At 37.4% G+C, this 26380-nt stretch overlaps 1 protein-coding gene across 8 annotated transcripts in view; it reads left to right on the top strand.

Moving 5' to 3' along the window:
- Positions 1-26380, top strand: part of nav1b (neuron navigator 1b) — a 79961-nt gene that overhangs the window by 10753 nt on the left and 42828 nt on the right. For all 8 annotated transcript variants that reach the window (XM_082136305.1, XM_082136301.1, XM_082136299.1 and 5 more), the window contains 2 exons: positions 4292-4394; positions 9278-9637. In XM_082136305.1, the coding sequence (XP_081992431.1) occupies positions 4292-4394; positions 9278-9637 (463 nt within the window). The remainder of the gene's footprint in view (positions 1-4291; positions 4395-9277; positions 9638-26380) is intronic.

Raw genomic sequence — 26380 nt, 5'->3', positions numbered from 1 at the left:
AAAATACATTTACTGTATAATACGTTTTTTGACTTGTTTTAATGTAAAATATCTTAAAATCCTTACCAAAAGATAAATATATCTGAGAGAGTATTTTGTCTTTCTGCACTAGCAGCCTTTTCACTCATTTTCAGTATAAACTGGTTAAAACAAGTTAAAAATACACTTATATCCAATCTTTGAATCATTATTATGTAGCATTTCTTCAAGTAAATGTATCTTGTTTTAAGGATTTTTGAATGTTTTAACTTGAAAAACTATCATAATTTATCATTTTTTGCTATGTATACACAACATTGAAAAAACTGTGAGTTTGGAACGAGAGCACTACCACTTTTTTAAAGCTGCAGTCCGTAGCTTTTTTTGGGTTAAAAATTATCCCAAATAAATTTTTGAGCAAGTACATAACCAGCCAGTGTTCAAAACTATCTGCTTGCCTTAGCTCGATTCAAAATAATGTAATAATGTATTTAATTCCAGTGGTACTGGTGGATTTCCGCAGGAAATTCGAGCATGTCTTTGCTTCATTACGTCACATCTGTCCACATAAAGAAGGAGTCTCGGCTAGTAGGCTATATTGCGTGTGAGGATGTTGGTGGTGGAGATTTATAGCCTTTTCTCGCAGCACTTGATATAATTAAACTTATCAATTTGATGGCGGATCCAGAAAGGTTCAAACGAAAATCACCAGTGACAGCTGGAGATTCACCCGTTGTAAAACGCGAAAGACTTCGGAGAAAAGAGAGAGAAGAGACTGCAACCGGCCCATGCGAAAACAAGGATAAATATCGGGAGGGCATTAAATGTAGTCCCGCAATGCTGATGTTGTTAACATTAACAATTTGAGAACAAAGTATAATTTGCACGGTTTGACGTGATATGATAAGCGAGCGTTAGATGCAATGCTTTTTTCCCCTTAACATTAGTTGGTCAGAACAAAAGGTGATGTTACTTACTTCTTCAGATGACATTTTCCAGTGAAAATTCTTATGTTGGTCATACTTCCAAAAAGTAGAATCTGTGATTGCGAATGACCGTATCCACACCACCAGTGCGTTGATTGACAGCCGCACATTCTCCTCAAAACATTGGATTCATCCGCGCTGCGCCGAGCCGAGGCACAACGCACGTAAAGTTGATAATTCCGCGAATAACTGCAATTGCAGATTTCAAACAGAGATGGCGACAAAGAGGAAAAACTGCGGATTGCAGCTTTAATCGGTTAAATATATTTTATTTCACACACACACACATATATATATATATATATATATATATATATAGCTATATATGCGTTTCATGAAAGCATTGTTTGCCAACTATGGTCGTGAGTTCCGTCCCTACCAACATAGTTCAATGATTTTGCTTTTCCTGAAACCATATTACAACGAACATTCGCAAACAGCATCGCAAACTTACATGGTTGGAACTATAGCTCTCATCCTGTAGTTAGAAGTATAGTTTCTTGTTAAATAACATGTGGACTTAAATAGATCATGCTCTTGGGCACAATAAGCAATCTAACACACAGTAAATTCTATATCTTTCATTCTGTTTAAATATATATACATTTTAATCTATATATTTTAGCGTGTCAACACTACAATCAGGGCCAAATCTGAAAAGTGTGCATGTGCGTAAAATGTGCAAGGGAACTCCAGAGTATGACGAATGCGAGATCCTTTGATGAATCAATTATCAATAAAGCAAAATGACATGGAACAAAAACCGTGAAGTAGTCATTAGTTGCCATGTTCGCTCCAGCAGCATCTCTGAGATCTCGAAAAGATTAATTAGCAGAAGTTATTCCTCCTCCACCTGCGTTTGAACTCTTTAACGACAGTCCTGTATTGTTAAACCGATGTGGTTCAAATGACAGAGGTGAGACCATGTTAACAGTTTCAGGAAAAGTCGTAACTAGTTGGTTATTTTCTCCAACGATGCATCGTTCTGTGGTTGTTACTCTGAACAACCTCTGGTTGCTCTGTCTATCATTAAACTGCACCAGTGCTCACATATGCAGCAGTGATGCACAAAATGAAGCTGTGGTCCAGTATGCCCTTTCAGATCAAAGCATATGGGGAAAAAGAGCATATATTAAAGTTTAATCTCCCAGGAGCTGGAGATTGCATCGGAGAGTTGCACACACTATTTAAGGTTGCAATGTAGAATATGAGGGTGTTTGTATACATAATGCAAATGTATAAATTTAAACATTTTGTGCATGCTTGGTTTTTATTTGACCGTACAATAGAAAGTAAAGTTTTTAGGAGGTTTTCAAGAGATTGCGTGGCCGTTTACAACTGCTTGAACAGAAAACTTGGGACAGAAGACGACTTTCATCCTTTGTTCTCATGTTGGCAATGGAGTGATAAGAGGCTTTCTGGTTCTCATAATCTCATTGTTGGCATTTGGCTCATTTTATGCTGCCTTTGGGGTTCATGTTGAAGACTATTGAAGACTTTTGAAGGCCTTGACGTAAACTAAAGGCTATTGACTGTTAGCTTTCACCTTTAGTGGCTTTGACGTAAATGAAAGGCTGTTGGCTACTTAAAAACAAAGACAAGCTCTTTGAAATAATAACTTCCTGTTTCTGTGGATGTCAGGACAAATCACAGGTGAAGCTCAGTTTTGTCATCTATGTGAGCACCACGGCTATACCTGTTTGCAGTGGTCACATACGTCCTTTGCAGTGAAAACGAGTGAAATACTGTCATCTTGTCTCCTCATTTACTATTTCCACCATGCAAGTCTGTCTAGTGATGTAATTAGCTAGAGTTAATTCTCTCATGGGAATAGACTTGATTGACATGAGTTATCTGCTGTAGAGTAATGCTTGTAAACCACCTCTCTCGTCGTCTGTAAGTCCAGTCGTTAATAATGTCAGGGCAAGCGTCGGGCCTAACTGCACCATGGGATTGATTGGACATGCTGTTGACATGCTGACCGCCAGCCAACCGCAGGTTTTCAAGAAATCGTGTGCCAGTTTACAACTGCTCGAACAGGCAGCGTTAGTTTCATGGGACTTTCATTCTTAGTTTTCATTTTCTTAATGTAGGTCGTGGAGTTAAATGATTCTATCTGGTTGTTGGCATTTGTCTCATTTTATGCAGCCTTCAGGGTTAATGTTGAAGACCTTTGAAGGCCTTGACGTAAACTAAAGGCTATTGGCTATTTAAAAACCAAGACAAGCTCTTTAAAAGGTCAACTTCCTGTTTCAATGGGAAGCTTGTCTTTATCAAACTCTTGCATGGGTCTTTAAATTCTCAATGTGATCGAGTACTTTTGCCATTTGCATCTTTGAATAATTGAGGAAATATTGGTGTAGAAACTTTTTGAGAAACTCATCTTTTTCAAAGATGCAAATATTGTGCTGATTTTAAACTATTTTATGTTAGATTTTTTGGTTACACTTTTTTTCAATGGTCCACTTTAGTCATTCTACTAACTATATGCAACTACATGTTAACTAGCAGTCATTAGAGTATTAGTAGACTGTCTGCTTAATATCTGCCAAAACTTTGTGATGCTCCACCAACAGACTTTCTACTGACTATAAGTAACTTTTCAGCAACTTATTCTACTAACCTGAACCCTAACCTAACAGTTTACTAATACTCTAATGAGAGTTAGTTGACATGCAGTTGCAAAGTTACTTATAGTAAGGATTGTAAACCATTGAAATAAAGTGTAACTTTTTTCTTTACATGAATACACCACCGTTCAAACGTTTGAGGTAGGTAAGATGTTATAAATGTTTTTGAAAGAAGTCTCTTATTCTCACCAAGACTCAAAAGTATAGCAAAAAATAGTAACATTGTGAAATTATTACAATTTAAAGTAACAGTTTTCTAATGTAATATATTGTAAAATCAAAGCTGTATTTTCAGCATCATTACTCCAGTCTTCAGTGTCACATGATCCTTCAGAAATCATTCTAATATGATGATTTGCTACTCAAGAAACATTTCTGATTATTATCAATGTTGAAAACAGTTGTGCTGCATGTCGAAACTGTAATATTTTGGCAGGATTCTGTGATTGATAGTAAAAAATGTCTTTACTGCCACTTTTGATCCATTTTATGCATCCTTGCTGAATAAAAGTATAAATTTCCTTTTTAAAAAAGAGCTTACTTACTCCAAACTTTTGAACTTTGGTGTATATGCATTTAAATGACATACAATGAAAATCCTATGATCTGATGCTTGATTTAAAACTGCTCCTTGATGGAAACATTGTTTTGCATACTCACTGTTCATTGTATTTTGGTTGCTAATTATGTGTGCAGATCCCGAGTCTCAAAGGAAACGGACGGTTCAGAATGTTCTGGATCTCAGACAGAACCTGGAAGAAACCATGTCCAGCCTGCGAGGAGCTCAGCTCAGCCAGAGGTGAGAGAGAACCAGCGCATGTTTATGGCATGAAAAATCACAGCCAAACTAATTTACGAGGATGCAAACCGCTGCTTTTCAATGAACCATGGGAGAAAGCACCACAATGTTATTTGGAAACAATCTTCACACACGTTTGTGCCACAAAGAGCATGAATATAAACAAGGCTTTATATTATACACAAACGATTACTTTTTCCACAACCATGCGGCCTCCCACGTCTTTTGGGAGAGTTTGCACTTCAGTCATTCAAACACCTGGCTGCCACATTCATAAATACACAATGAAACACTTTCCATCAACGAATATTAACAAACACACACAGAAATCAGCTGCTCTCCAGGCTTTACTGACTCAGATGTACAAACATTAATACACAACTAGAATATACAGTATATATATGTACATGCAGTTAAACAGGTGTACCGATAAAAGTGGCCAATGAGTGTATGTATATGTGCATTTACATTTATGCATTTGGCAGACGCTTTTATCCAAAGCGACTTACATTGCGTTTCAAGGTACACATTTACATTCTTATCAGTTCTTGCTTTCCCTGGGAATTGAACCCATGACCTTGGCGTTGCGAGCGCCAATGCTCTACTGTTTGAGCTACAGGAAAGAATGTACCTGAAATATGTACCTGTTCAACTGCTCATTAGCCCAAATATCTTATCAGCCAATCACATGGCAGCAGTTCAAGGTATGTAGACATGAAGACTTGTTGAAACTGAGCATCAGAATGGGGAAGAAATGTGATTCAAGTGACTTTTAAGTTGTTGCCAGACGGGCTGTTGTTGCCAGACGGGCTGGTCCGAATAATTTCAGAAATTGCTGATCTACAGGGATTTTCACACACAACCATCTCTAGGGTTTACAGAGAATGGTCCGAAAAAGATAAAATATCCAGTGAGTGTCAGTTCTGACTGGATCAGCTGATAGAAAGGCAACAGTAACTCAAATAAGCACTCGTTACAACCTAAGTCTGCAGAAGAGCATCTCTGAACGCAGAAGAGCATCTCTGAACGCAGAAGAGCATTTCTGAACTCAGAAGATCATCTCTGAACGCAGAAGATCATCTCTGAACGCAGAAGAGCATCTCTGAACGCAGAAGAGCATCTCTGAACGCAGAAGAGCATCTCTGAACGCAGAAGAGCATCTCTGAACGCAGAAGAGCATTTCTGAACTCAGAAGATCATCTCTGAACGCAGAAGATCATCTCTGAACGCAGAAGAGCATCTCTGAACGCAGAAGAGCATCTCTGACCGCAGAAGAGCATCTCTGAACCCAGAAGATCATCTCTGAACGCAGAAGAGCATCTCTGAACGCAGAAGAGCATCTCTGACCGCAGAAGAGCATCTCTGACCGCAGAAGAGCATCTCTGAACCCAGAAGATCATCTCTGAACGCAGAAGAGCATCTCTGAACGCAGAAGAGCATCTCTGACCGCAGAAGAGCATCTCTGAACCCAGAAGATCATCTCTGACCGCAGAAGAGCATCTCTGAACGCAGAAGAGCATCTCTGACCGCAGAAGAGCATCTCTAACCGCAGAAGATCATCTCTGAACGCAGAAGAGCATCTCTGAACCCAGAAGATCATCTCTGACCGCAGAAGAGCATCTCTGAACGCAGAAGAGCATCTCTGACCGCAGAAGATCATCTCTGACCGCAGAAGAGCATCTCTGAACGCAGAAGAGCATCTCTGACCGCAGAAGAGCATCTCTAACCGCAGAAGATCATCTCTGAACGCAGAAGAGCATCTCTGAACACAGAAGAGCATCTCTGAACACAGAAGAGCATCTCTGACCGCAGAAGAGCATCTCTGAACACAGAAGAGCATCTCTGAACACCTTGCATCAACAGATAAGGCTGTTGGTGGTGTGATGGTTTGTTATATATAGTCTTGGCACACTTTGGGCCCTTTAGTACCAATTGAGCATCATTTAAACGCCACAGCCGACCTGAGTGTTCTTGCTAGCCATGTCCATCCCTTTATGACCACAGTGAACTCATCTTCTGATGGATACTTCCAGCAGGAGAACACACACGTCACAAAGCTCAAATCATCTCAATTTGGTTTTTTGAACATGACAGTGAGTTCACTAAACTCAAACGGCCTCCACAATCACCAGATTTCAGTCTAATACAGCAGCTTTAAGATGTGCTGGAACAAGAGATTCACATCATGGATGTACAGCTGACAAATCTGCAGAATCTGCGTGATGCTCTCATGACAATATGGACCAAAATCTCTGAGGAATCCATAACCTTGTTGAATCTATGCCATGAAGAATTAAGGCAGTTCTGACGGCAAAAGATATACATTCATATTCAAGTGACAGAGTAAGCTAGAGAGAAGCTACGGACAGCTCTGTGCTTTATCCTGATGAATGTATTCTCCTTCCCCAAAGGTGTGCTAGATGTGCTTAGCATAGCAATTGTGCTAACTTTTATCTCAGTTTTGCCCCGAGAGATCTCAGCCTGTCCTTTCTTCTAACATCAAACATTTCCCTGCAGGATTACTATTCTCTACTCTACTAAGTTTCTGAGTAGAACATTTTTGTAGGATATAAGCATGATTTCTAGACCTGCAGCTAATGTACCCTCCATTTTAACAGCAGCACTTGTATAAGACTGATGATCTTCCAAAGACTTGATGGCGCAGGCGTAAAAATGATTCATACTAGATCAGCCAGACTCAACCCACAGATTCACAGCCACGCTAATGTATGTGTGTATAAAGCCCTGGCCTAGTGAGCTGTTCTGTAACATGATGCTTCTGTTATCCTTTAAGACATGGAGATTCATGGACTAAATCAACTCGAGATGACTCAAAATAGAGGTGCAGTGTTTGATTTTTCATGTTTATTCACATTATACACCTGCTGCGCTAGAGTATACCTGTTATTGTCAAGATGCACTTGAATGGGAAAATGTGATTAATTACTGAACCACATGGACGCTATTAAGTTATATGCTCTTTTTGTTTTGTTTAGGAAAACAGCTTGTCATGTGTTTACTTTTGCAAACAAGCCTTTTATCAATTCAGGATGGTTTGGTAATAAAGTGTAAAGAGTTTTTAATCAAAACCGGCAACATGTTTAGTAGTATTTTGTTATAGCATAATGATTATTACAAATTTTTATTGTTAGTGATTTGATCAAACTCTTAAACTATATAATAGTAATAATATTATAATCGTACATTGGAATATTAAACTAATACTAAGTGCATTTGTGCTGGTGCTACAGATATAATTGGCACATCAAAATGTGATAAAATTGTACAAAGACAGACCTAGTGACCAGCTCATCATGAAGACTTGGAGGTAAACACTTGTACATTCCTAGTAAGATCCTAACAATTGCATAACAATGCATTTGCAACCTCTCACAGTGCTATGGCCTTGTGCTGGTCACTTTTGCCTCTGCAAACTGACTTTTTTCAGACAATGTAAAAGAGTAGTTTAAGTCTGATCTTGCCCTTACAGTGCTTGTTGATTTTAGTAATGAGAAGAACTCTATAAATAGTCTTGCCACACAGTGCACGACTTGGAGAGAGCAGGAACTTTGCTTTGGCTTCAAGTAGGATGTGATGTGGCACTGAAAGAGAATGGAAAAGCAGGTCATGAGGTTTGGGAGTGGCTGGGCCGTCAGTTCGGCCAATGCAGTGAAATAAGGCGGTGTGTGTGTGTGTTATTTTCAGTTGTTTTTTGAAAGTACAGAGAAATAAAACATTTATTCTGATTATAAAACTCCCATACAGTCCTTTATCTCCAGTCCAGGTCCTTTGCTATAATGCCAGATTAAAGGTTGTAGAAAATTAGACATAAGCATTAGTATTTTAATTTTACATATATATTATAAGTAATATTAAATGCTCGATTTGTATTTTTACAGTACAATAGGATTATTACAATAATATATTTATTTTAAATATTTTAGTTAATAATTATAATAAAAATAAAAATGATAATATAATGATTATTATTACTTTATAGCCATATTGATCATATCATCACAATAAAATTGTATTGGACAAATTGTGCAGACCTACAAACAAGCACAGCAAACCTGAACATTTTTTTTTAAAGCATTTTAAAAACTTTTATTAGTGAAATCGCAATTAAAAACATTTTTAAACAATATTAAAGTTGGCATGAAATGGAAGTTGCGATCATCTTTTTTCCCCTATTGTGGCATATATGCGAGTAAAACGGCTTCTGAAACAAGACCAAATGTAGGGCGGAGCTTGATTTTGTCTGTGGGGAATTGATTGGATGGCTGTGGTTTGCTATTGGTGGATCTCATGTGAGTGACAGGTTGCCCCGCCCTCGTCATCAGAGAAAGAGAAGAGATGTTGCTGCAAGAGGAAGGGGAAGTTATTTTGATTTAAGATTATGACGGCACAATAAAATAATGATGTGCACGAAAAAAACTATTTGTAATATATCCTGCAATATTCCATAAAACACAAGTATTGTCAGTTGTGATTTCATGGTGACTTTAAACCAAGTGACCCACCTGTAAGAATATCATGCCAAATGAACAGCCCTGGGTAACACTAACCGAATAACCCAAAGCCATTTTCTGCCTTCATAGCATCAAATATTTCAAAGCACTATTGCATTTCTGGTATTTCGCAGCTGTCTGATGAAGAGAAGTGGGTAAAAATAGCTACTCAGAGTTTATGTGGTGGAGGAAGCTGTTATATTATTCATATGAGCTGGTGCATCTGGTTATGCAATCTGCATCCTCAACAGATGAAGATGATCATGCATCCTTTTTTTAGTAGGTCATGAGTTCCTGTGGCCTTCATCGCATCCCACAACCTTATTATGTTGTGTTTTGAATGCATCAGTAACCCTCTCTTTCCATCTACAGTTGTTTGGACAGCAGCGTGTGCTACGACAGTGATGAAACCAACGCTCGCAGCATCTCCAGCCTCTCCAACCGTTCCTCGCCTCTCTCCTGGCGCCACGGCCAGTCCAGTCCTCGTCTGCAAGCCGGCGATGCCCCTTCCTCAACCGGATCAAGCTATCTGTCGGGAACCAAAGCCTCGTCCCAGTACACCTCTCACACGATGCCCGCTCGCTGCTCCAGCCGCCTCAGCCACACGGCACGCAGCGAGTTCATCGAAGGCCTGGACGCTGGAGATAGCGACCTCAAGTCCGGCTACCTCAGTGATTCTGATGTACTTTGCAAGAGCCTTAATGACGACGACGATGACAATCTGGCCAATGGGTGAGTGTGTCTGCATGTGTTTGTTTGCTAAATATTCTCAGCCTGTCAACTTGAAAAAGATTAGGCCAATGGAAGACTTTATGAAGAGGATCATAATGTCTGATTTGAAGTATTCATAAGAGCTACTCGAATGTCAAGAATGAGACCAGGAGACGCAGTACGGCTGTTAACCTGCCATGTAAGTACACTAGATTAAAAAGGCAACAGTGAGCAGAGCATCAAAGAGGGTCATGCTAATTATCCACAGTACCAGAGAGACCTGCAGGGATGCTGGGAATGACGAAGCCCTCCTGGTTCTGCCGCAGCTTCGTAACATTAATACAGGGGGTTCAGACTTTTGTACAGGACTCGAAAATGCAGAAAAGTTACTTAGTTAGAGCTCAATGAGTCACATTAGCTTTGTGATATGTGATTAGTGATCATGGTGATGCTGATGTACAAATGATTTCTTTACACTACCGTTCAAACTTTTGGGGTTTCTTCTGCTCACCAAGGCTGCATTTATTTGATTAAAAATACAGTAAAAACAGTGTAAGACTTGAGAAATTAGATAAATGCCAGGCAGTCTACTTGAGGCCCTGAGAGGACAAAGTTAACATTTGAACTCTCTCTTGTGAAACTAGCAATCCTAATCTTCATCTTCTTCCACTCTTCCCCCATCCCTCATGCTGAGATCACCAAAATTCACCCAAGAATCTATACGTTAATGTGAATAATTATCATACAGTATTACACATGTTTGATTGTCTCAAATCATTTGAAATGTCTCAGTGCGACTGGTACAAAGGTCTCATTTACAAATAAGTAAAAGAAAAGGTAATAAGGTTTTTAAGAGTTTAGAGATAACTGTTACACAAAGGAAGGTGGTCTCTAGAAAAATGGTTGCCTGACTACGTCAGACTTCGTACTTCCGCTCAATTTCAGTTCGCTTCTGTACTCAGCCTGAGATAGCGACCTAGTCCCAGTTTTCCTCTGGCCTCAAAACAGACGGCCAATCAACGAACAGAGGGTGGGCTGAGAGCCGTGACGTAGATGCTGATTGTACCGTGGATGTGTAGATTTACTTCACATAATCTGCAAAAGTCATTCACAGCCATGTTCACTCCGGTATTTCGCTCGATGGTTTTGTTTTCGCATCATACATGTGTTTACAGTGGAAGTTTGATGCGGCTGAGCCGGCGCATAACACACGTCATAACCAATCGTTATGTGATTGGCTTATGGGTAACCAATGATTTTAAACTTAAGACAAGCGTGATACATTTACCTGACATAATAAATTGTAAACATTTGATTTTATTCTAACGGACTCTAACATTGTTCTCACTAAAGAGTTAAAAGGAATAGTCAAACATTCGCTCACATTTAATGATGCACAGATATCATTAAAACCTTTTTTTATTTATGGAGTCAGATGAAATAACGAGAGAATACATATGAGAAAATATATTGCATTTAATCAATATTACTTTGCCACGCGGAAAGACAGTAACACACAGAGACATTCCCCGCTGGTCAGATGCCTGCTTTGGACCGATCGAGTGCGGGCTTACAACAGCAATATTGTGAAATATTATAACAACTTAAAATAACTATTTTAATATAATTTAAAATGTAATATATTCCTGTGATGCAAAGTGCAATTTTTAGCATCATTACTCCAATTGAAACCGGTTGTGCTGCTTTTTTTTGTGGAAACCGTGATACATTATTTTCAGGATTCTTGAATAGAAAGTTCAAAAGAACAGCATTTATTTGCTATAGAAATCTTTTGTAATGTTATAAATGTCTTTACTGTCACTTTTGATCAATTTAATGCATCTTTGCTGAATAAAAGTATTAATTTATTCAACAATGGAAAATGTTTTAACTTTTCACATGAAGGTAGTTTCTAGTCATGAGCGTTTCAAAATCTGCCGATAGTGCTGGAGTTTCTGGTGAATGTAGTGTTTAAATCACATTGTTTTATATTTCTATTTTTAAATTAGATTTCAAATGTCATTTAGTTGTGGCTAGATTAACTAGCAATTAGACTGATTAATTAGACTTGCAAAAATATGAAACAGACACCATATATACTCTGAATAGTGGACATGTGCTGTCCATCTGTAAATGGAGTGGTCACATATATCACAGTGCTTGGCTTTTAATGACATCTTATGCATCAATCCATGTGTTTTTTTCATTTTGGGTCCCGTCAACATTCACAAGAGCAAGTTGATTGTAGCCTATAGTAACATTGTTCATTTTGCGGTTGTAAAAATAATAAATACACAGTTTGTTGTTCATTAGTAATCTGATAGCTATAGCAGCTTTGCAGATAGCAAGATTGCACACACCAAAATAATAGCAAGTAGGCATTTAGCAGATGCTTTTATCCAGTGATTTGCAGCTCAGTGACGATCCCTCTGGAGCAATTCCAGTTTAAGCGTCTTGCTCAAGGGCGCAATGGTGCTGGCTTGAACTAGCAACCTTACACTTTCTGGCCCTTTGAATTTTACCCTTTGAAGCCAAACCTTTTCTGTGCAGCTCTAATAGCGAGTTGCAGCATTTATATGTAACAGCCAAGTCACCATTTGTGTCTTTTTGCAAAGTCAAGCCATCTGTCAGGTCTCGATTTCATTATAATCATTATAATTTGCATGCCATCGGAGTGACCTTGTGTTCCTCTTGGACTCGATCCGCACACAGCCGCAGGGAGTTTGATCTCAGGAACATTTGACTACTGGCCTTGATCGTCTTTCTAATTCCTCTATCTGCTCTTCTTCTACTGAGAGTTTGAAATTATCAGCACAGCTCATTGCTCGGTCTCACACCCCCAAATACACACGTTGCACGTGTATTGAGATGATGAAATCCAGGCCAGTTCTCCTGGGCGTGAATCTGGGCTTTATCTGGGAAGCTCATGCAGAGGGATTTAGAGAATGCCGCATGACGGTGGGGTGATCAAACCCAGCCCTCGTTCTCACTCTCTACTATAGAGAGAGAGAGAGACTTGCATAAAGAAGAACAGGCCTTAACAATACGGATGGTCAGAGACAGTTTTGGGTCAGTTGAAGGAACTGTCACTTATTATTGGGCCAGTTAATGTCTTGCAAATGCAAGCATTTATATTTTTGTCAAATTGTGCTGATTAATTTTTTTTGTATTCACATTTTTTTGCTGCTTGTTCAGTTTGCTTACTTTAAATGAGCTAAAGTAACACAATCGCGAACATTTTGTCACAACTTAATTTCATTGTGTTGGGACCACATTAATCATTTTTGTTGCATTAGCTGAAACTGCATGGGTGGATTTTTAGTTCTCGGCATTTTCGAGTAAAGAGAAATGTTAGTGTTTAATGTTCGGTTATCTTGGAGTTTCTGTTGTTGAAGTTTTTGTGGTCACCATAGAGTACAAGGTGAATTTTAATATTACAAACTGTTTGAAAATATGAAGCACTGCGAACAGCATAATCGAAAATAAAAACGATGAAGAAATATAAAACTACGCATTTAAAAATGTTTACAAATTTTTTACAAATGTTAGAAAAATATAAACAATATATTTTACGTTTTTTTACAAAATATTCGTTTATATTGAAATATTTTGAGAGCGTAGGTCGTAGGGAGATCGACTTGATTACGTCATTCGCAGTGCTTCATGGGAGTGGGCGGGGCTAAAGAGATCTATTGGCGCATGTTGCTTGTTTCGACTCTCTGATTGGTGGAATTTTCCGCACAGCATCATGGGTAATGTAGTTTTCACCAGGAATTCCACTGTTAAACACGATTATTTTAAAACTAAGTTGAAATAACTGACAGCAGAAGCAAATATCATTTACAATCTCGTAGATCACAATAGGTCTGTCTTTAAAGATTTGTAAGTTATCGTTAAAAATGAATTTCCATGTAGGGAAAATGAATGGAGTTTTTACTTCTGGAACCTCACTGTTGCACTGTGCTGAAGAGTGGGACTTGTGGTGAGGTTGTGGGATGGTTATATGTTGACTACAGTAATTGTTGCATCATTCAATGAACGTAAATGTGCAAATGTCAGTGCTATGGCAAACTAAACGTGTGTTAAAAATTAAGATAAACTCTTTTAATGTAAATACTAAGTAATCTGGCCAATGGGTATAAGTAATGTAAGTATTTATTCACTTTATAGTTGGTTTAAATCAATGAATTTAAGTTCAAACTACAAAACTATAGGACAAAATAATCAGATCAAACTATTTGTTTAGTTGAAAAGGTTTAATTCAATTGCATGGTAAGTTTTCCTGCATTTAATTAAGATTGTTACGTGTTTTTTAATTTTGTAAGTGCAAGTTTTGTAATACAGGCCTTTAGTTGTTTTGTTTTGTTCCTGTTGACAGCTAGTGGTATATTGGTGATTTGTGCAGAAGAATTGCACAAGTTAATTCAGGGAAGATGAGTCTGAATCTGGTAACCATGGAGATGAGGTGATGAGGAGAGCTAAGGTTTTCCCTCGCAGATGCTTTAGTCTTCCTCGATCGATTCCATGTTCTTGAGCGATAGTGTTTCGAGTGTGCATGTGATGTTAATACCACAATGCTTTTGATTTGTAATATGTGGTGAATGAGAGCCATATTGATATACTGTATAAAGACAGTAAAAGGGCTGTGATTAGTTTTGAGATGTGCCATGTAAACTGGACAGAACAGCACAGCTTAGCACATATCATATCTGGAGGAGCTAAGCTGGAAGATGACAAAATATTAGCTAAAGTAGTTGAGCTAAGTAATGTTTTTTGATGCCAACTGCTGATGGGCTGCAGTTTGGACTCAATTTACAAATATAGGCAAAAAGCAAAGTCTGAAGTTAGACAAATATTGTGTATTGATTGTGTCTGGCCCGAGGCTGTAGCTCCTGTGTCTGTTACCATGTGCTCCGGCGATGTGTGTTACTGTGTCCCCTGAGACTCACCCGTTCTGTTCCCATTCACGGTCAAACCCATCCTGAATCTTTAATGCTAATGCAAAGGGATTCACAAGTGCTATGTTTTGTTATAGTTGTCTTTTGGACCAGCGGCATATTTTTAGCATCATTAAGATTGTGACATTACTTTCTTGACAATGAAACATTTTCCCCTAAAATTCTCATTATGTTACATGTACTTACCATAATAATAACAACAGTAAATTATGCATAATTACATGCAACTAATCCTCAACCAAACCCTAATCCTACCCTAACCCTATAGTAAGTACATGTAGTTGCTTAATATTACTCAGTACTTAGATATATAATTACACTGTAACAATGTAACAAAAATAATATAATAATACATAATATAATAAATAATATTATATTATATCATATTGTATATTGTTATGCCATGTTGTTATATATTATTTGTGTATGTATTTATAATATAATAAATGGTATATTATATTTGTGTGTGTATATATATATATATACAATTTAAATAATTTAATATATTATATTATATTATATTATATAATATTTTGTTTATATTTTATAACATTTGTAAAAAAAAATTGTAAACATTTTTAAATACGTAGTTTTATATTTCTTCATCGTTTTTATTTCGATATTATATAATATAATATATAATATATATAATGTATATAATGTATAAAATAATATAATAAATACTATTATATAATGTTAAATTATATTATATATTATTTGTCTATATTAAAAATAGTATTTATACAGTATATACACTATTTTTAATGAATAGTTAATAAAGTAAATAAATAAATTGATACATGGCAGAAAAAAGTTTTTTTAGGCTTTTTGTATACAATTTTATTTTGTATCTTTCTTAATTTGAGGGTGATTTAGTTTTTTATGACATTGATACTTGCACATTTGGACACAATGTAAATAAAGATGATGAAGGTTACTGTAACCTCTGTTGTATTATCTCATCTTCGAGGCTCTAAGTGCCATTCCATGTCCTCGTCTCCATATGTCCCTGTGCCTCTGACATCACGCTCTCATGTTTCACCCTAAAGCTCGACCGTTTCCATAAAAGGAAGTTTTCACAATGACTCAGAAACATCTGAGATTGTGAAGTACTGGGATTCTAGTCTCCTAAAGAAACACATGGTTGGGTTACAGTGTCAATTATGGTCAGTGCTCTCTGGGATGCTGAAAGATCACAGGGTGAGCGGTTTGGGCTTGACCTGAATACATCTGTATCTGCCGCCTTCCTCCAGCATTTCAAGATCCATCAATCCAAATGCAGCTTTATTGAGACAATCCAGAATCGTGATCCATATAACAGGCAAAAGGTCAAACACACGGGCAAACAATCCAAATGAGCAACAGGGCAGCAAACACTGGCAAGAGGGTGAGTCAAAAAACGGGCAGAGATTTAAAAAAACAAGAAACAGGAAGGCTCAGAAATGCCGTGTACAGTAACAACATACAAGACTTTGCAAAGAATGACTGGAAACACAGGACTTAGGGCCTGTTTACACGTCACCGTTTTCAACTAAAACACTTTTTTATGTGTTTTGGCCATAGACTGTAAAAAATATGGACAAAGCGTCTGTGACGTCACCCACAGACTTCTGAAGAACAGTTTTGAGGCTTTTTATGGGGGGTATGGGCGGCGCCATATTTCAATACAAATGTTCAGAAAGGATAACTTACAAGTATGATGTGTTGTGTCAGATCATGGCCGAGACGTCAAATTTCAGGAATTCCACTCGGCGCAGCCTATGCTCGTTGTCAGCTGTCAATCAAGCTGTCAATCGCGCCCTTATTTGTCATACATTTTATATCTAAATACGATCTAAACTAACGAGTTAGAAAAAAATTCACCCCCCTCACAGTTGTCAGGCACTCGGAACCTATCGAAAAATACAATAAAAGTCCATGGGACCAACCTGTAAAAACATGAATTTATACTGTGAAAAAGGACATTTTAACATGGGGGTGTATGGACATTTGCTCCCTTTTGGGACCTGCCCCTAGCGGATTTTCGATGTATTGCAGTTTTTCGCACTTCCGGGTAGGCTTAATTTTTCAGATTAGAATGTTGCCGCTTGGTTTTGGCTGATCATTTACACGACGACGGCGTTTTGAAAATGCAAACTTTTGAAAATGGGTTTCAAAGTGCAAGTTTTGACAACAAAAACGTGAATCTCTGAAAACGATGACGTCATGCACATGTGTATTACGTGTTCAGTCTATAGTGTTTTATCGCCATCTAATGGCCTGGCAGCAGATTACAGCGTTTTTAGCCGTTTTCGCGGATCCGTGTGAATGGGGATCGCTTGGACAACGGTGTCGTCTACGTGGAAAACTCAAGGGAAAAGCTTCACAGTTGAAACATTGAAAAGGAATTGGATAGGTAGATTTACTGCGAGTAGTGTTTTCTCATGTAGGTGGTTGCCGGGGTGTTGCTATGTGTTGCTGTTGTTGCTAGGGTGGTTGTTTACAGGCTTGTGTCCTTCCACCATTTTGTTTTTTCTTCAATTTTTTTTCTTCCACCAGGTATATATATATATATATATATATATATATATATATTTTAACTGTTATAAATAAAACAGCGATTACTGAAGTACTGTATGTTTTGCAAGAAAATACTATTTCAATCTTTCTACTTCAAAACGTAATGTTTAATTAAATGTGCTGCTACTTTGTAATTATTTGTGAAATTTTCTAGCAATTTCTGAGTGAAAATTGTTTGGAAGGAAAGCATATCTGGGGATGCACACACAGTACGGTGGCAATGGTGTGTTTCCTCCCAGTAATCCCTCCTCCCGTCCCTCTCCCATCGTTCTCTGTGTTGCAGCGCATGGGTCGTGATGTGTTGCCATAGTAACCCCCATCAGCCTGACTCTGTGTGACCCAATGAAACATGGTGTGTCAGTATATTAGCGCGCGCGCGTGTGTGTGTGTGTGTGACTGCGGATGGAAAATGGCTGCATATTACAATGCAGGGCTGTAGTGAGAGGCTAATGAATGGATGTGTGCCATTGATTCTCTATGTGTTAGTAATCATTTCAGCATTGGTTTCTTTCAGGCAGGGTTTTCACGGGATTGGATACACAGTGCAAATCACATCAGAGAAGTTATTTTGCACATTTAGAAACTGCATTGAGGTTGTAGTAGCATGCATGGTTATTAGACTGAGGCTTATATAAGGAATGTGGGTTTACTGATGGTTTATTCTAAAAATAATTTTAACTGAAAATAATGTAAAAGTAAAAATTGCATGCTATCTCATCACAAAATTGTATTTAGAAAGACTGTACATGTAGGTTTAGTATAAAATACTGTAAAAATCGTTTTTGTTTTACTTTATTAAATATTTTTTTTAAATGTATGTTATTAAATAAAATATATAAAATTACATTTCACAAGGCAATGCATGTCATCATACAATTTTAACATATTTATTTTAATTATAACAATAGAATAATATTTCTCTAAAAGTAAAAAAGTATGGATCACTTTATAATATATATGCAAAAATAAATATTATTTAAATGTATATTTATCAAGACTATGCATGGCATAGTAAAATATAAAAATATTTATAATAATGATGATACTATTAGAACAATATTTCTTTAAAATGAAAGTATGAATCACTTAATAATTTATGAAAAAATATATTTGTTTAATTTGATTATAATAATGATGATAATAATAATAATAGAAAATGAATCATAATTTTTGAAAAAATATATTAATGTTTAATTGGATTATTTAAATGTATATATTACAATACAAATCATTGATCATGATATTTGCGATGAGGAAAAGAGCATTTGAAGATGTCTTCACTCATCACATGTAAAGAGTTTCTTTTTGTGCTAATAGTTATGTTCATTTGAGCATTTGTGTTGTTTAGTTTAGTGTTGTGTATTACCCTGACAGTGTTTTACTTTTATATGTGTGTAACATTTTAGAATATCAAACTTTTTAGTTTTTTGTAGTTCAAACTTGGTTTATTGACAATTTAACCAATAGCTTGAATAGTCCACAGTATTACAAGCCATTCTATAATTTTAACTTTAACTTCCAGCAAGGATCTCAGCAAACGTAGGATGTAATGCAATTTGTGCTTACAGTAGGTGTGAGGTTTTCGTGTAATTCAAGGCCTCGTTCCCAATACTCTTTCACATTGACCACAAGAGGAAGGGTGACCAGTCTAGATCTCCGAGCATGTGGACATCAGCTGTCCTACAGACAAATAAACACACACACATCTGGAGAGGTGTCTGGGGTCGTGAGGGATATTATTCTAGGACTCCCATTACATACACAAGCTCTATGTGTGGTCAGGCTGAATGCTCTTCTGCATGAGTGTGTGACGGGGTCCTGCTTCACATGCTGTGACCCCTGCTGGAAATACACTGGAACTGCAGACGTCTGCGGCGGCGCATGTGTGCCGTTTCCTCACGGGCTGTGGGTGTTTCATGTGGGTGTCAGTGAATTATCTCTATTATTAGGTTCCCTTTGTGGCAGTGCAGAGAGGAATGCTGTGCTTTGACACTGAATTTCTGATAAACAAGTAAATATTATGTACACTCGTAAAAATAAAGGTTCCAAAAGGGGTTTTTCGCAGTGATGCCATTAAAGAACCTTTATTGGTTGCTTAAAGAACCAATTTTTTCTTAGTGTTAAGAACATTTTTCCATGGATGTTAAAGGTTCTTAGTGGAACCATAGATGCCGGTATGTAACCGGAGTGTAAATAAATGTTTTATCTCCATGCAAAGCTCTCAAAATGCTTGAAAAGGAAAACAAAAATTAGACATTTATGTTTAATATCTCAATATTTCTATTGTTAATATGTCAAATGTTTTTCTTGACAGCAGTGAGATGAAATTGAGGACCTTTTTGCTTAATTCTCCTGTTTTTCCAAATCAAGCAATCTGAGTTTCAGAAGAGATTTGCTAAAACACCAATATCAGAGATCTCGATGTAAACACAAAAGTTTCCCATCCCATTTTTCCTGGAGCAAAAGATCCGGTCTATACACTTATTTTATGACAACTATTGACTTTTGTCTGGTGATTTTATTACTAAAAGCATCTTAAAGTATAGCATCTGAGATAAAGTTGATACCTAAATGATGAATAATTAAGAAGTTTCTTGAGCTGTGAAAGTGCAATCTCTGAGCAATTACGTTTTCTTCTGGGCTTATGCATGGAAAAGTGTGTGTATGGCTTTTATTAATGTTTCAGGCTTGAGCTGCTGTTTTGTGGTTTGTTTGAGAGATTCACATCATTTGTTTCCCTTCTGTGAACATAACTCACAATCTTACATCTCGATCTAACGGATGCCTGGTGTAAAAGACTCTTTGTTGTGTAAAAGTCGCTCATTAACGCAGTGACGCGTGCATGTGGAGCGTTTGTTCATGCAAAAGCAGATTTGATGGGATTGAAGTCATTTGATTTATAGTTTGAAATCTTCATTTAATAATTGTGGCAGAAATGTGTTCATGACACAAGGATATAAAAGTGAATGATGTGTTGTTATTCATGCACTGCATTGGTCTAAATCCCAGAGAGCCAGTATTGTGTCTTTAGAAGCTTGTTACACAAGTGAACTGCGTTCAGTTCATGCTTTTAGTCTGGTTGGGCAGATGTGATGACTATGAAAATTGGCATTATGGCAGATATTCATGTGTTGATTATAAAGCCAAACTAAAGAAATGTGCATGCACATATGTTGTTGGTTTTACTTTATTCTTTGGATTTTGTAACCCATTTAACTTCCATAATATGCCGTATTTTAGACTGAAACAGACATGTTTAGAGTGTACATTGACCTAATCCTACTGTAGATTTCGCCTTGTACTGACTGTCTTAAATTTTGGATGCACAAAGATGAGTTAGAAGAGTGCTTTCAGTGTTACTGCTAAACTATAGTTATTGCATTTTGATGAAAAACTATGAACATGCATGTTTTTATAAGGTGCAAATACTCTTGCTTTTTTCTATTTAGATTTCTGGTAACACTTTATTTCGATGGTTCATTTTAGACTAACTATAAGCAACTACATATCAACTAACTCTCATTAGAGTATCAGTAGACTGTTAGGTTAGGGTTCGGGTAAGTATAATAAGTTGAAAGTACTTGCAAAGTTATTTATAGTCAGTAGAAAGTCTGTTGGAGGCACATCACAATAAAGTGTTGGCAGATATTAAAGGATAATTCGGGTATTTAGCACTTTGAGTCTCTTTTCTGGTTTGTTATGGATGAACTAGAGTGGTGGACACAGAGATGTTGACGATGGGTCCCGTCTCGACTATTTGACTCGTTTAGATTCGCCTTTGACCGCTTCAGAGTGGCTGTCTATGGGCATGCACGAACATGTCCTTAAAACAACCCTTAACGTTCGTTTTCCATCACCGAGTGGTTAGTGGTGTTCGTTGATGTTCCAAAACAAGTAGCGTAGCGAAATACATGAAAAAAAATAAAAAAAATGTATCCCTTTATTTTAATTTTCTTAAAGACAACAAACATGCACAATGACACCAAAATAGTAACTATACATGTAAATATCTAAATATACTTTCTAAGCAGTATACCTTTGTACATGCTACACTGAGCTAAGTACTTGAATTAGAACACCCCCCTCCCTATATTGCAATAAATACAGTTTCTGTCGTGTTTCATTTGGCATTTTGTAAAATCCCATTGATTTCTGTTGAAGGACTCATTGCTCGTTGATATCACTGCGCTTCAGACTCAAATATCGAGCGGAAGTTTATACGCGGTTGTGAGGTATCTGAAAAAATAGTTCCACTATAGCAAATAACACGGATTGAAATCATACATTGCACCGATATATTTGTTTTTAATCATCAATGAACACCACTAACCACTCGGTGAGTTGCACAGGTTTGAAAACGAACGTTAAGGGTTGTTTTAAGGACATGTTCGTGCATGCCCATAGACAGCCACTCTGAAGCGGTCAAAGGCGATTCTAAACGAGTCAAAAAGTCGAGACAGGATCCATCGCCAACATTTCTGTGTCCACCACTCTAGCTCATCCAAAACAAACCAGAAAAGAGACTTAAAGTGCTAAATACCGGAATTATCCTTTAAGCAGACAGTCTACTAATACTCTAATGACTGCTAGTTAACATGTAGTTGCAAAGTTACTTATTGTTAGAACATCTAAAGTGGACCATCAAAATAAAGTGCAACCAAATGTCTAATTCTGAGGTTTTATGCAACTTTTATGAATATTCTGTACCTTTATAGGCAGCCAGGCCCTTTAGGGCTGGAAAGATGCATTCATTCGCTATTTGCGGATACACACTGTGTACATGTTATGATTATCCGCGTTTCCAGATGATGTGCGCACATAACCTCGTAGCTGAAGGAGCGCAGGCCACACACAGTGTGTTTGGGAGATATATCTGTGTGTGGTTTATGTGTGTGTTTGTGTATATGTGTAGACATGGTTCGACACCACTGGAGCCTCATGAAAGAAACGAGATGGACAGAAAGAGATTCAAGCTTCATTTCACTCAGTAACTCGCTCACAGCTAATATATCCCAGCGTTTCCCTGTTCTCCTCATGCTCATATGGTGCTCGTCGCGTTTTTCCCCGCTGGACTCTGGCGTGAACCTCAGAAGAAGCTCTCGACATCAAAGGTGAACAGAGATGAATGTGTGCGTTTGCTGGTGTGGAAAAGCCATCAAAGCGGTCTGTCATGGGAAGTGTGTGTGCTTCTGGCGTTAGCTGGTTCAGACACGTAGCCTGAAGTTTAACTCACCGGTTTTGTCAGTATAGATGAATGGTGTTGTAAATCTCAAAACACTTTCCATGAAGCTGTATATGTAATGCATTATATTACCCTTATAAAATGGTACAGTAATCTTATGGTGCTTTGATACACTATACCGTTCAAAAGTTTGGAGTCAGTAAGATTTTTCAAAGAAGTTTTTGATAGAAGTGTCTTATGCTCACCAAGGCTGTATTTATTTGATTAAAATACAGTAAAAACAGGAATATTGTGAAATGTCATTACAATTTAAAATGAGTGTTTTCTATTTGAATATATTGAATATATATAATTTATTCCTGTGATCAAAGCTGAATTTTCAGCATCATTACTCCAGTCTTCAGTGTCACATGATCCTTCAGAAATCATTCTAATATGATGATTTGCTGCTCAGGAATTATTTTCAATGTTGAAAACAGTTGTGCTGCTTCATATTTCTGTGGAAACTGATAGATTTTTTAATTGAAAGTTCAAAAGAGCAGCATTTGTTTAAAAGAGAAAACTTTTGTAACATTATAAATGTCTTTGCTGTCACTTTTGATCAATTTAATGCATCCTTGCTGAATAGAAATATGAATTTATTTTAAAAAAATCAAACTGACCCCAAAATGTTAACGTGTGTGTGTGTGTGTGTGTGTGTGTGTGTGTGTGTGTGTGCGCTGTGCGTGTGCTGTGTGTGTGTGTGTGTGCGTGTGCTGTGTGTCTGTGTGTGTGTGCGTGTGCTGTGTGTGTGTGTGTGTGTGTGTGTGTGTGTGTGTGTGTGTGTGTGTGTGTCTGTGTGCGTGTGCTGTGTGTGTGTGTGCTGTGTGTGCGTGCGCTGTGTGTGTGTGATAGGACCAGTTTGAGTTTTGGACCAGCAGAGTGAGGACATTTTGCCCAGTCCTCACTTTCTGAGAGCCCTTTAAACGCCTTTTTGAGGGTCAAGCCTTGGTTTATGGATATGGTTATAATAACTGTACTCTCTTAAAAATGTTGGGTTAAAAATAACCCAACGAATAACCCAACTATGGGTTGGTATAGCACCTTCCCAACTCTGGGTTATTTTAACCCAATGCATTGGGTTAAACTCCAGTTGGGTTGAAATAACCCAACAGTTGAGTTAAATATACATTTTTATTTATGACCTTATTTTAATAAATAATATACACATTGTTTTCAAATACAGATTGTTTATTTGTATAAAACAATGCATATGTTTCATCAAATATATTTTTAAATTACAAACTATATATTGGGGAGTCTATAGGTTATGGGTAGGTTTAGGTTTAGGGTCAGGGGTCGGGTTAGGCACTTAGTGGAGATGGGTAAGGTTAGGGTAAGGAGCTAGAGATTGCATTGTGTCAATGAATGTCCTCATAAAGATAGATGTACAAGAATGTGTGTGTGCGTGTGTGTGTGTGTGTGTGTGTGTGTGTGTGTGTGTGTGTGTGTGTGTGTGTGTGTGTGTGCGCGTGCGCGCGTGTGTGTGTGTGTGTGTGTGTGTGTGTGTGTGTGTGCGCTGTGATTCCACTGAAAGAGTAACTGTACTGAACATGACCAGGTCCAGTAATGCAGCTGTATTTGCACACGCTGGACGCTGCTGAACATCTGGACACAGTTACTGGCTGTCCGGGAGGTGGGGGTGTTTTACGGGGGTGTTGCCTGTGAGAGAGGGACTCCTGATCTCAGTCGGATAGTTTCAATGGATGAGAGTTGGATTAAGCGTGAACAAAGACTGGATGAGTGTGCGTGATTTCGCGTGACTCAGCGATGAGTGAAGGATTCTCGCGCAGGGAGTTTCGCCCTCTGACGACATCTGCGTGTCTCAACAGAACCATGTTCTTTTCAAAGTGAGTAAAGGTTTTTTTTTAGTGCTTATGAAAGGAAAAATCGTTTGACAGCAATATGTTTTATTTACTAATCCCTGCTTTTTTTAAAGGATTATCAAATTGGACGCTGTTCTGTATTATTTATTATAGAACGGATGGGTTCGGTTCCAAATTCTGATTGGATAAGTCGTGTTCGCAGTGAAATAGCCAAAGTAAACACACCTGAGATTAGTTGAATGAGTTTCTAATGAACTATATTACTGGGGAAAGAATTTGTTATTGTTTTTATCATTGTTTATAAAAATAATACTGCTAATAATAAATCACTAATAATTTACTGAACATCAGTGTCTCAGTGATGTATAGTGCTATTTTAGTATTATTTATTAATATTTTGAATTGGATTTTATATTTTTAGTTTTCATTTTAATTGAAGGCCTGGTTTAAGTTTCAGTAAGTTTATTAGTTTTTGTTTTTTTATATTCCTTATTGACTTTTTTTCAATTAGTTAGTTGTCAATGCAACATTTTCATTTTTGTTTATGTCCTAAATTGGATATTTATATTTTATTTCAGCTCTATTTCAATTACCAAAAATAGTTTTAGATTTAGATAACAATAACAACACTGCTGATATAAATATGTACTGTGTATTACTTTAAGTGCAAACAGATGCTGTGTAATCTGAGAAAAGGCTCTCTAAAGAGTGGCTCCTGTTAGTTAAACTGCAACACCTACATGCAAAGTGCATGTTCATGTTTACAGAGGTCAAAGTTGAGTCTAATTAGGATTTTTTCAAAGTGTTTTTCGTCCTTTTGAAGTGGAAGGATATTTTATTGGTCAGTTTTATGTTAGAGTAACTGTGTTTGAATCGGTCATCTGGTAAATAACTCAAGACTCTACACACTCTTGTTTTTTTTCTTCCTCTCTGCGTATTGTGTCACTTATGGATTTTTTCACCAATATGGGTGTAACTCAAAATATAGTCACAGCTGATATGAGTGCTGGGAGTTGTCACAAAGCCCCACATGCTTTTCATAAGGAATAAAGTTGGGAGGAGAACATAATTGCTCAGTATTTCAAGCTCAACAAAACCTCCCCACCCAAAGTCATTCCTCAATTTTTTAATCACACAGAATACAAATCAACCTGCCAATTTGAGCTGTAGCCAGAATAAACAATGGTTTAATACTCTGTCATCAAGTATTGGTAGTCAAATTTGGTAGAGTGATCTGAGTTTTCGTAAGTACAAGCACGATCCATTCTTCATAAAAACCCCAAAGGACCTGTTAAAGTTATCGGCGCCACTGCAGCCTTTATTCCTGTCAACACTTGAGGTTTTCTGTGAGAGTGAAACCTAGTTTAGAGGTAGTAGACCAAATTATTTAGACATTAATTCCATTCAGTTCAGACGTTTGTGGTGCCAGACTGCCTTAATTGTCTCTTAGCCACACTTTTGACCATTGACATAAAGACTAGTCCAATTATATGAATAATTACTTAATAATTGAAATGCATTTCACAGCTTACATTGTAAAATTACGTTGTAAAAAGCTACAGTAAAAACCTGTTAATTGGTTAACTTATCATATACAGTGGAAAAGTTGTGAATGGTTTTAATGTAGTTTTACTATAAAATAATGTTGGTGTCACACCTGCCAGCTGTAGTGCCCATGATAACCACCAGAGGACACTCCTTCAGCCTCCTTTACTGCTTCATGAACTACGTTTCCCATAACCCATTGCCTGGACTCATTATGTTGATTACTGCCACCTGTTTGTCATTATTACATATTTAAACCACGTGTGTTCATTCACTCTTTGCGAAGTCTTGTTTGTATTACACTGCCATTCTGAGCACTTTATCCTGGTTCCCGTGTTATGGTCTCAATCTTCTGCCCGTTACCCTGGATTTTGCCTGTGCTTTGGACTTTTGTTATTATCTGATGGTGTTTTGTCATTGTGTGTATGACTCTGTGCACCGTCTATACATGTAGTATGCGAAAAACAGTACGCCAAAAGAGTATGTCTGAATACATATTTGAAAAACAGTAGGTAAAATGTGATTGGATAACCTACTACTTTCACTGCAGATTTTGATTTGATACACACTTAACTATCCCATGAGGCCACGGGAGGGATTTATGAAGGCAAGTGAAGCGACGCAACTGACGCTGGTTGGTCATGTGACACTAACA

This window comes from Leuciscus leuciscus (genome assembly GCF_965113295.1).
Source record: "Leuciscus leuciscus genome assembly, chromosome: 14".
NCBI classification, from domain to species: Eukaryota; Metazoa; Chordata; class Actinopteri; order Cypriniformes; family Leuciscidae; genus Leuciscus; species Leuciscus leuciscus.
The sequence above is the reverse complement of the archived record's forward strand: the minus strand, read 5'-3'. Positions and strand labels throughout refer to the sequence as shown.